A 10,823-nucleotide genomic window follows, 5' to 3' on the forward strand; every position below is an offset into this window, starting at 1 on the left:
CTGGGGAAGCATGAGGTGCTATGGACCATCAGTAGCAGTACAACTGTATTTGAGCACAGTCTGTAAACTTGTATATCCTTGTAACGTTATCGTCAAAGTTAAAAGCCACTTGACTCCTAGTTATAGTCCAACAGGCTTATTTGGTCACATGAAATATTGTCATCATATCATGAGACCAGCCTGAGGTGGTTGTGCTGGAGCAACATCAGGCATACCCAAAAATGAGGTGCCCACTTGGTGAAGCTGCAGCAAGGGAGTATTCGCATGCAGTACACCAGAAGCAGCATGCAATAGACAGGACCAAGTGATCCCACAGAGCCCTGGCAAAACTTAAGCCAGTGAGAATCTGTGAGAAGCGTCTGGGTATGATGGAATGATATCTAGCACAAAGGAAGATGGTTGTAATTGTTTGAAGTCGATTATATTAGTATCAGATCATCAGCTATAGGAGGTCTTCAGGTTAGAGCCATGGTCCAACCATCTTTGGCTGTCACATCAATGACATTCCCTGCATCATATGACCCATGGCCTCATGGTATTATTGCTGGACTATTAATCAGGGGAGGCAAGTAAAGTTCTCAGGACATCAATTCAAATCCTGCTTTGGCAGATGGTGGAAGTTAAATTTAATTCAGGTGACACAGCAGCTCAGTGGTTAGCACTGCTGCCTCTCAGCACCAAGGACCCAAGTTCGATTCCAGCCTCGGGTGACTGTGTGGAGTTTGCACATTCTCCCTGTATCTGTGAGGGTTTCCTCTGGGTGCTGTGGTTTCCTTCCACAGCCCAAAGATGTGCACTTAGGGGGAATTGGCCGTGCTAAATTGTCCATGGTGTTCAGGGAAGTGGAGGTTAGGTGCACTAGTTAGGGGAATGAGTCTGGATGGGATGCTCTTCAGAGGGTCGGTGTGGACTCTTTGGGCTGAATGACCTGTTTCCGCACTGGAAATATTAGTCATAGTCATAGAGATGTACAGCATGGAAACAGACCCTTTTGGTCCAACCCGTCCATGCCAACCAGATATCCCAATCCAATCTAGTCCCACCTGCCAGCTCCCGACCCATATCCCTCCAAACCCTTCCTATTTATGTATCCATCCAAATGCCTCTTAAATGTTGCAATTGTGCCAGCCACGACCACTTCCTCTAGGACCTCCTTCCACACACGTACCACTCTCTGTGTGAAAAAGTTGCCCCTTGGGTCTCTTTTATATCTTTCCCCTCTCACCTAAACCTATGCCCTCTAGTTCTGGACTCCCCGACCCCAGGAAAAAGACTTTGCCTATTTATTCTATCCATGCCCCTCATAATTTTGTAAACCTCTATTAGGTCACCCCTTAGCCTCCGACGCTCCAGGGAAAACAGCCCCAGCCTGTTCAGCCTCTTCCTATAGCTCAAATCCTCCAACCCTGGCAACATTCTTGTAAATCTTTTCTGAATCCTTTCAAGTTTCACAACATCTTTCTGATAGGAAGGAGACCAGAATTGCTCGCTATATTCCAGCAGTGGCCTAACCAATGTCCTGTACAGCTGTAACATGATTTCCCAACTCCTGTACTCAATACTCTGACCAATAAAGAAAAGCATTCCAAATACCACCTTCACTATCCTAGCTACCTGTGACTCCACTTTCAAGGAGATAAACCTGGAATTAAGAGTTTAATGATGACTACAAAACAATTGTACTGATTGTCATAAAAAAACACAGTTCACAAATGTAGAAAGTACCTGTTTTGGGCTACTTGTGACTCCAAACCCATAGCAATGCTGTTGACTCTTAACTGCTGCTTGGGCAGTTAGGAATAAATACTGGCCAATCCAGTGATGCCCTCACCCCGTGAATGAATTTTTTAAAAAAATTATCACAGGCATTGAGTGTCCTGGAAGTGTTTCAGTGGGAGCAGCAGCGGCTGTACTTTCAGATGAAACAGTGACGTCATCCTTGCCTTCAAGAAGTTATGGAATTGATTTGGTATTTTATAGCTGTGTTCCCATTCTTACATACTGGCACTTCAGTTTCTCTGAAAGCCTAATTTATTTCTCTCCCTTAGAATTGCTTTTAAAGTTTGTACTGAAAAAAAATCTCAACTGATTGCTTTTTAATTAATATCACTATTTTCTGATGCTGTCAAAGTGTTTATAATGTTGAGATTTCGAATTTAGGTTTGTCTTCACCCCATCAATTTTTGACCCTTAATACATTTCATCCTGGGATGCAATTTTCTAGGCATTTTTTAGCCTGTCCAAGAAATTTGATCATCTAAAGAAATTAGAGGAATCCTGCCCTTTCCTACCTGGTTACATCGTTCTACTTTTAGTCAGAGCTACTGACGATAGCTGGTTTCCTGTTTACTTCTTAGCCAAGGAGCACTGTAACTAATTATAGTGCCCTGGATATTTCCTTAACAGGTTTGGTTTAGGAATAGTTTTCTCATGTGCATGTCACTGTGTAACAGCCTCCAGTCCAAACCCTACCATGTCAAGTTGTGAAACTGAACGCCCACGTTTGGACATTTATGATGTAGTCCTGGAATACTGCTGGTTATTAGTAAAAATGCAGCAATCAGTAACATCAAGCAGGAAACATTGCCTCATCTAACCTTGGGTAACTCTGATCCCACACTGTGGTTAACCCAGACATCTCTCCAGCAACCTGACAGCACATCAAGGAATGAACAATAAAGTGTAGCCTTTGTTAGGATGGAGCTACCGTCCCCGGTGTTCGTTTGAAGGAGAGAGACACTGGATCTGATTCAAAATATAAGCTTTTACTGAGAGAGAGACGTACGCAATACAGTGAGATATTTACTGCTCACTGGAGAAGGCGCGTTCTGAAATCTTTCCAAAAACCCCTGCTTGATATATCGTTTGCTAAGCTAACGCTACGTAATCACTCACACACGTGATCTCTCACAGACAAAGGCTTCCTGTGAACAGGCCTCGGCCTTGGCAGGTATCCACGAGATGGTCTGTCTTGTAAACAAGGTCTCCGAGTAAAGGCTGCCATTGTATTGGTCTGACCTTGGTAGTCCAGCTGCACAGGCAGTTTTGGTAAACAGTCCAAACAGCAGCTCCGCAGCGCCCCCCGATTTCCCAAGCAGCAACTACAGGTCTACCCTCCCTAGGCGTATAGATATACATCCCAACACCTTGCTACACCCACTTGCATCCTGAGAATGAAAAACAAACAAATTTATTAAATCTGGTTGTACTATCAAACATATCACGTTGTTGTAGAGGATAACTTTACAGTTTTATGAATGACTGCCAGTGTTAAGCTTCCTTGTATGGCTTCAGTCCCAATATAATTTCAGTTGTACAGTGATTGTTCTCACTCCTTCAGAGATTTGTCACTAAACCACTGAACATTTCTATTTTGAAAATGTCTATTTGTATTGTGATTTCAGCTCAATATCTTTAACCATACAGCCACTGTAACTTTGGTGCCCTTTTCCCCCTTGTGGGAATATGGAGATTAGCACTGCATGATTCCTCACAGTACTGTCCCAGGCCAATCTTCTGCTGCATTAGTGATCCCTTGTCACCATAAGGTGTGAATTAGGGATGTTTGCTCATGATTGTGCAGTGTTCAGTTCTATTCGCAGCTCCTTAGATTATTAAACAGTCACTTCCTTCATGTAGCAAGATCTGGACGACACACATGCCCAAGCTGATGAGTGGCAAGAAACATTGATGTCTGGTGTCAAGCTTCTCTAATGGTACCTTCTAATTGTGTTGACTCTAACTCCTAGAGGACAAAGACAAGCTCCCCTTCAACATTCATACAATCCTAATTTGAAAAATATCATCACTCTTCGAGTATTGTTGAATTACAGTTGTAGAATTTTATATCTGCCGGCACTTGCTGTGCCCACAGCACATAGACTCTTGGAGATCTACAGCACGGGGAAAGTTCTTCAGATTGTCATGTTTGAGAGGAATTTGATGGAAATGTTCAATATAAGGGATCAATTTTGACAGTTTCTTCTTGTTGACTTTATTTCAAGTAAGGCCAGTAACCAGACACAAAATTAAGTTTTTTGACCAAAGTACCAAGATGAAATGTACATGTGCAGTGATTGAAACCAATTCAGTAGTAACTTTATAAAAGCAATTTGACGAATACTTGATTTTAAAAAAACACAGGTATGGATAAAAAGTAAGCACGACCACAAACCTGATCCAGGCAGGATGGACCAAATGGTCTCTTGTGATGTTGCAGTCTAAGAAACAAAATGGCACTCAATGAGTCTCGCAACAGCTTTATGGAAGCTAACGGCCATACACAGATGCAGAGAAACTAAACCATAAAAACACCATTTTCCTTTTATTGAATTGAAGTGAAATCCTGCATATGCAAAAGTGCCTTTATCTTGGTATAACGTGGTGTACGTTTCCTGAGGGGAAGATGTTTAACCCTGTGCTTATATTAGCTTTTGTAGTGAGTTCAAGTGATTTTACTGTTATAGGAAATTTTCAGTTGCATTTGGTAACTTTCTAATTGCAGAAATTGAGACATTGTTCGAGAATGCAAGTATTTAGCACACAATCTGTAAATGCAAAAAGAATTAGTTAGCTTCTCTGATGAAATGGAGCAATTAATTACATATATAGACAGTGAATTTAATATCTTTTACTGGTGATAAATCCTTGTATGCAACTGTAATCAGCAAATGCTGTTTCCAACTTAAAATCATGGTCGATTATCATAAAAGGTAACTGTTTAGATTATGAAATATTGAGTATGATCTGTAATGTGAGCAAAGATTTATTAATGTGTTGTACATTCAGTGGCAATTTAATTGTAAGTTGCCTGGAGTTGTAATTTTTTGGATTGATGGGGCAGTTCTAAACAGCAAATTTTATGTCACTTTTTCTGCACTTACGCTTTCAAAGAGATTTGTTGTGTCCAGACACTCTTCAAAGTGGAACAAATCAATGTGTGTGCATTATGTAATTACACTACCTGGTTATGCTAACCAATTGTCTATTCTTGGGAGTCTAGGCAGTGTCAACTGTGGTCCAGTCATTCTCATGTGAGTGAGAAGGTTGCTGGTTAAATCTCAGCCAGAGACTTGAGGAAGGAGTGGAGGCCAGCACTGCAGTGCTATACTAAGGGAGTGCTGCACATTTAGAGGTAGCATTCTTCAGATGAGATAATAGACCAAGGACACTCCTGTCCCCCTAAACTGGACGGAAAGATTGCATGGCATTATTTGAAGAAGAATAGAAGTGTTCTGCTTAATGTTCTGTCAAATATTTATCCCTCGATCAAAAATACTAAACACATTATCTGCTTGTTATTGCACTGTTGCTCGTGGAACATTTTACCGTGTGGCTACCTCATTTCCCAAATTGCCAAATTACTTCATGTCTATAATGGATGTTGGGAAGTTCTGCAGAAATGAAAGGCACTCAATATATGCAAGGATTTCTACTGTTGCAAACAGTTTCCCTGCTCTGGAAAGTTAGAGTTTCATGGTGAATGGTAAGGCCTTAAGCAATATAGTGGAATAGAGGGACCTTGGAGTTCAGGTGCATAGACCTCTAAAGGTGGAGTCACAGGTAGACACGGCAGCAAAGAAGGCTTTTGGCACACTGGCCTTTATCAGTCAGGGTATTGAGTATAGAAGTTGGGAAGTTATGTTGCAGTTATACAGGACGTTGGTGTGGCCGCACTTGGAGTATTGTGTTCAGTTTTGGTCACCTTGTTATAGGAAGGATGTTACTAAACTGGAAAGAGTGCAGAAGAAATTTATAAAGATGTTGCCTGGACTCAAGGGTCTGAATTATAGGGAAAGGTTGGACAAGCTAGGACTTTTTTCTTGAGAGTGCAGGAGACTGCGGGGGGATCGTATAGAACTGTATAAGATCATGAGAGGCACGAATGGAGTGAATGTGCTCAGTCTTTTTCCCAGGGTTGGGGAATTGAGGGCTAGAGGGCATCAGTTTAAACTTAGAGGGGAAAGAATAAAAGGGAACCTGTGGGGCAACATTTTCACAGAGGGTGGTACACATGTGGAATGTGCTGCCAGCAGAAGTGGTTGAGGTGGGTACATTATCAACATTTAAAAGGCATTTGGAAAAATACATGGATGGGAAAGGTTTAAAAGGATATGGGTTGAGAGTGTGGTGCTGGAGAAGCACAGCAGGTTAGGCAGCATCCGAGGAGCAAGAGAATTGACATTTCGGACAAAAGCACTTCAGGATGATCAGCTGCTGTCTGAACTGCTATGCTTTTCCAGCACCACACTCTCAACTCTAATCTCCAGCATCTGCAGTCCTCTCTTTCACTTAGAAGGATATGGGTGAAGGGGCAGGGAAATGGGGTTAGCGTGGATAGACATTTTGTTGGAGCAGTTTGGGCCAAAAGCCCTGACACTCTGTTGTCGGATTCGAAGACACTATAACCTCCTCCATTGTATATGTAACTGATCTATAGTTCTGCTTCCCGGCAGCAGCAGTGCCATCAAGGCTGTTCTGGAGAGAAACATTGTTTTCCCCTTTTAGTTTTAATAGTAGGAATAGGAACTGAAGTGAGCTTCTCATTTGAATTTTATTTTGCCAATCTTTTTCAGGTTTATCGAGATTCTTCCACGATGGAAGCTGTTTGAGGAAGGACGCTGTTGCCGCAAGTATTCAAGAGGTTGAAAGGATACTGCAGTGGTTTGAGAATCAAAATAAGCTCTGTTTCTATGCAAGTTCTTTACTGTTTGTTTATGAGGGATCGCCTCAGCTGACAGCGATGGGGGTTGGAGATGCACCCCGCAAACTAGCAGCACCAAAGGGAACAAAGCGAACTGGTGAAGTAGTGGAACACAACAATAACGTCCATGTCATGAACTCTAGCGAGAGCAGAATGGTGGAAGCTTCAGTTGGTCAGAGCCTTTCCAATATGTACGCACTTCACAGGAAGGGGTGTTTCAAAGCGCATCAAAGCATGGTCCCACTACATCTGAAGAATGCAGAGCAAGACCGCAGCATATGCAAATGCTTAACTCTCATTTCACCTGGACAGCCAAATGGCAATGAAATAAAACAATTGGAGAAGGATTTGATGCATACCTCCAGCATGCTTCAGGAGCCTCCAGAGGTTGATGTAAGAATGATAGACTTTGCACATGTGTTCCCTAGCAACACAAAAGATGAGGAGTACATTTATGGGCTGAAACATTTAATCAGTGTATTACGAAATATGCTGGATGATTAATTTTTTTATTTTTTGATGGGGGTATTTGGGAGCAAGGAAATAAATGAGGAGCAATTTTATTGATTTCTGCACAAGTTCTGATGCATAATTTTGTGTTTCTAATGTGATTCCAGGTGTATTGTATGTGCTTTTCATTGTATGGTACTTCTGGTGATTGATCTAATATTTATAATAGCTCAGGAAAATTTACCAACTCATCATTGACAGCCACTGAAACAGTTCCAAAATCCTACAGGGGGCAGCTGACCCTTAGCAACTGCTGACAAGGAAATTTGAGCTCCCACTGTTTGCAACAAACCCACAGACTTCAATGATGGTAATTGGTTTTTAAGGTATGTAACCAACTGCCTGCCAATCCTAGGCATGGAACTTGTGCCTATGGACTAATGCTATCTTCAGTGAAGACCAGGTTAGTCAGACTTAAGATTGTTTTGGGGATGTTGCTGCCACTTTTCTGGAGATGTGTTTTTATTAGCTTTTTTAAACAGTTGTGTTGCAGCAATTCATATGAAAAATTTGGTCCCAATTATGTAAAATAGAAATTGTCAATTGTCTCATTGTTTTGATGCATTCGGCTAGTATTTCTGGAGAATTTCAGTCTCGCAATAGCTTGTTACATTATCAGTAAGTTAATGCACAAACATCAAGTCACCTGGACTCCTGCAGGTTAAGACTTTACATGGGATGGAGTAAAATATGCATATTATCTTTTTGCAATTTCTTTCCTTCAATTTTTAAGTATGCTGACATCTGCAGAAGTTGAGCTGAGAAAGGAGGAAACAAAGTATGTTTTGGCAAAGTCCAGCCATCTTCCTGCCTTTGTCGTTCAACTTGTATCTCTGAATGAAATATTCAACGGGATTCTCATCATCTCTCCTAACATTAGGCTACTTTTAAAATGCACACACTTTGACTTGTTCACGTTTCATTTGGTCATTCATTACTAGTGATCTATTGTGTTGTTATTACCAAAATTTAGTTTTTGAACACCCAATTTCACAAGTTATGATTTGATTTTCTTTCACTTTCCTGTAGGCTGATGTTTGGGTTTGCTTTATAAGACAGCACACCAAGAATTGTTGCTGTATTGAACCCAACCATAAGTCCAAGAATCTTCCATACTTGAACACTAAGTTCTCTGATCAATGACCACTGGTATTGTAGCCTTCACTATTAGAATGCTGAGTGAACCAGCAACTGCAGCTGCACAGTATACTTATGTCACCCAGAACTGACTTGACTCCAGTGAGATGACTCCTGTTTTTATTAGTTGTGTAACTGATTTCATTTTCATGACTTAGCTTTGTTGGAGCTCGATGACAAGTTTTTTGCTGTTCCTTTTTGGAAAAAAAAGGCCAAATGCTTGAAACCAGTGAAGTTGTGTATTTGAGAAAAAAAACATGCAAGCACTAAACCTAAAATACTTTTTGCAGTTCTTAAAAATGCACTAGACTTCAGAATATTGGGTTCCTTTCATTACAGTTTACATTTGCACAAATCAGTGTACTTTGATATTTTGATAGCGTTTTAAATTATTTCCACATTGCTATCACTTATTTTGTCAGGGTTCAGCAGGCGAATGTTGTGATGGGAAATGTGGCACAGTAGTAATTAGTACAAGTGAAGATTGCATGTGAAGATTGTTTGTCATTTTAAATGTATTGACCAAATAATGTATGCTTTTTCTAAAAACAAAAGTTAATTCTGAAATATTTTTTAATTGTAAACTATGCTTTTTTGTATGTTTGTTAATGAGAAGTTTACATTATGTAGCTGTATATTCCTCATAGACCCTGCTCAATCTTCTGTTCCTCAGTACTACTGACTATTTGTGAAGACTTTGGGGGATAAAAAAAACGATTTACCTATTTTAATCCTTAACCATTGAGGATGATTTGGGCTTGGTTGTTTTCTACTTGGTCGCATATCAGAGTTGTCTGTCCTCTGAGCATCCATGTGCATTGTGAGGGGCAAATGGAACTGGCTTCATTTTTAAACAGAGCAAGATTCACTTTCGCCTAATCAAATAGATTCTAAAGAAAAGAAATACTGCTGAATAACAGTTGATATTCGGGGTTTCAGCAGGCTTTAGTTTGTGTGTTTTTTTTTATTACCTATTCCTTTTGTTTAATTTCATCTGTTCTACCAATTTTATCTTAATTTCTTACCCCAAGACTGAGTTCTACTTGTAAGTTCTAACAAGTTTGCCCATGGTGATGGAGTTGAGCATCAGATCTTTTGCTGATCACGAGTTTGACCAGAGCTTGGTGAGTCACGAAGATGTGATCTCCTTGATTGAACACTCTGGGCATCTATAATAGGCAATTTAAAGAAAACATGAAAATATCTTTCTCTTTTAATCTAGAAAGAGATAAAATGTACTAATTTAGTTGCCTCAAGATTTTTAAGTTTGGTAAGTGTGCTGGGCACAACATTTATCTAACACTTGCAATCACAATCATGCAAAATTCATTTCCCAATGAATGTGCAGCTCTTTGTGTAACATTCCTGAAATGACTGGTTGAATAGATGGTTGACTTTGCCTGTGTCAGCTGTTAGAATTGGGCATTCTGTTATACTGGTTCATCTTTTGGAATATATTTCTTTTCATCTGAAGATTTCAAATCTAATTTTTTTTATCATCTCATAATAGGTCTGTTATGCGAGTAATGTCACTATTTATTTGTGGTGTGCTGTTCAGATTCACACTGTTTAATGTAAGTTACATTAATATAGGAAATCTGCATTCAAGTGCCAGCAAGTAGTCACAACTGTTACTAATTTGGATTTGATTTGCTTGTTTTCAGTGGTAGTTTGTGCTGTAAGGTTTGATGTGACCATCTCTACAGTGGAACGTCTATTTTTTATAATATTCCATCACAAGTCATTCCTTCAAAAAAATTGCTGGAATTTGCTTCATTGCTGAAAGTGCATTTATTTTACATGAGTACAGGTTGCGTAACTCAAATTAAATTTGAAATTATTTCAAAACCTGTGTGAAGATTGTTAAGTCCATTAGTATTTTAATGACTCATCATTAAGATTTCATTACAGTTCTACATTTGCTAGTAAGCATACCGGAAATCATTTAGTTATTCTTTTACTCAATAAAACTTGGTAGCGTTTAAACATGCTTTGAACTGCCATTTTGTTAAAATATTAAAAACATTGGATCAATGCAGTAGAATCCTCATGATGCAAAGCTTTTCTGTCATGAGTAAATCATCTATTTATCAGCTTATTTTCCTTCTGCATTGGGAATAAGTTATATTTGAGCAATTGTGGTTGCAACCTACCGATCGGTGGTTTCTACTGAACCGGAAATTCTACATTTGACATAAAGAGCCTTCAGTTGATTGAACAACAGCAGTTTTGCACTCCAATATCTTGCAGTTATATTTCCCTTGTTGAAATAAAATCTAGTGAACAAAATGGGATTATTCAGTATTCAGGCTGTACAGCTGTTGAGAAATTAATATGAAAAAAAATTTGTTTTGTAAAATTGATAATATATGCTGTTTTGTAAGTTTGCCCTTATAAAATATTCTGTATAGAGAGGTGAAAATTATCGTAATGCAGTGTGTATAAATAAAATACAGCTTCAAGGGCTTATTTT

At 39.5% G+C, this 10,823-nt stretch overlaps 1 protein-coding gene across 1 annotated transcript in view; it reads left to right on the forward strand.

The window, feature by feature from the left end:
• ipmkb (inositol polyphosphate multikinase b) overlaps positions 1–10,215 on the forward strand; it is a 102,965-nt gene extending 92,750 nt beyond the window's left edge. The window contains exon 6 of the mRNA XM_060841870.1: positions 6,576–10,215. Coding sequence (XP_060697853.1) covers positions 6,576–7,207 — 632 coding nt within the window. The 3' untranslated portion in view covers positions 7,208–10,215. The remainder of the gene's footprint in view (positions 1–6,575) is intronic.
• Positions 10,216–10,823: the final 608 nt, after the last annotated feature.

Source organism: Hemiscyllium ocellatum, chromosome 22 (assembly GCF_020745735.1).
Source record: "Hemiscyllium ocellatum isolate sHemOce1 chromosome 22, sHemOce1.pat.X.cur, whole genome shotgun sequence".
NCBI lineage: Eukaryota > Metazoa > Chordata > Chondrichthyes > Orectolobiformes > Hemiscylliidae > Hemiscyllium > Hemiscyllium ocellatum.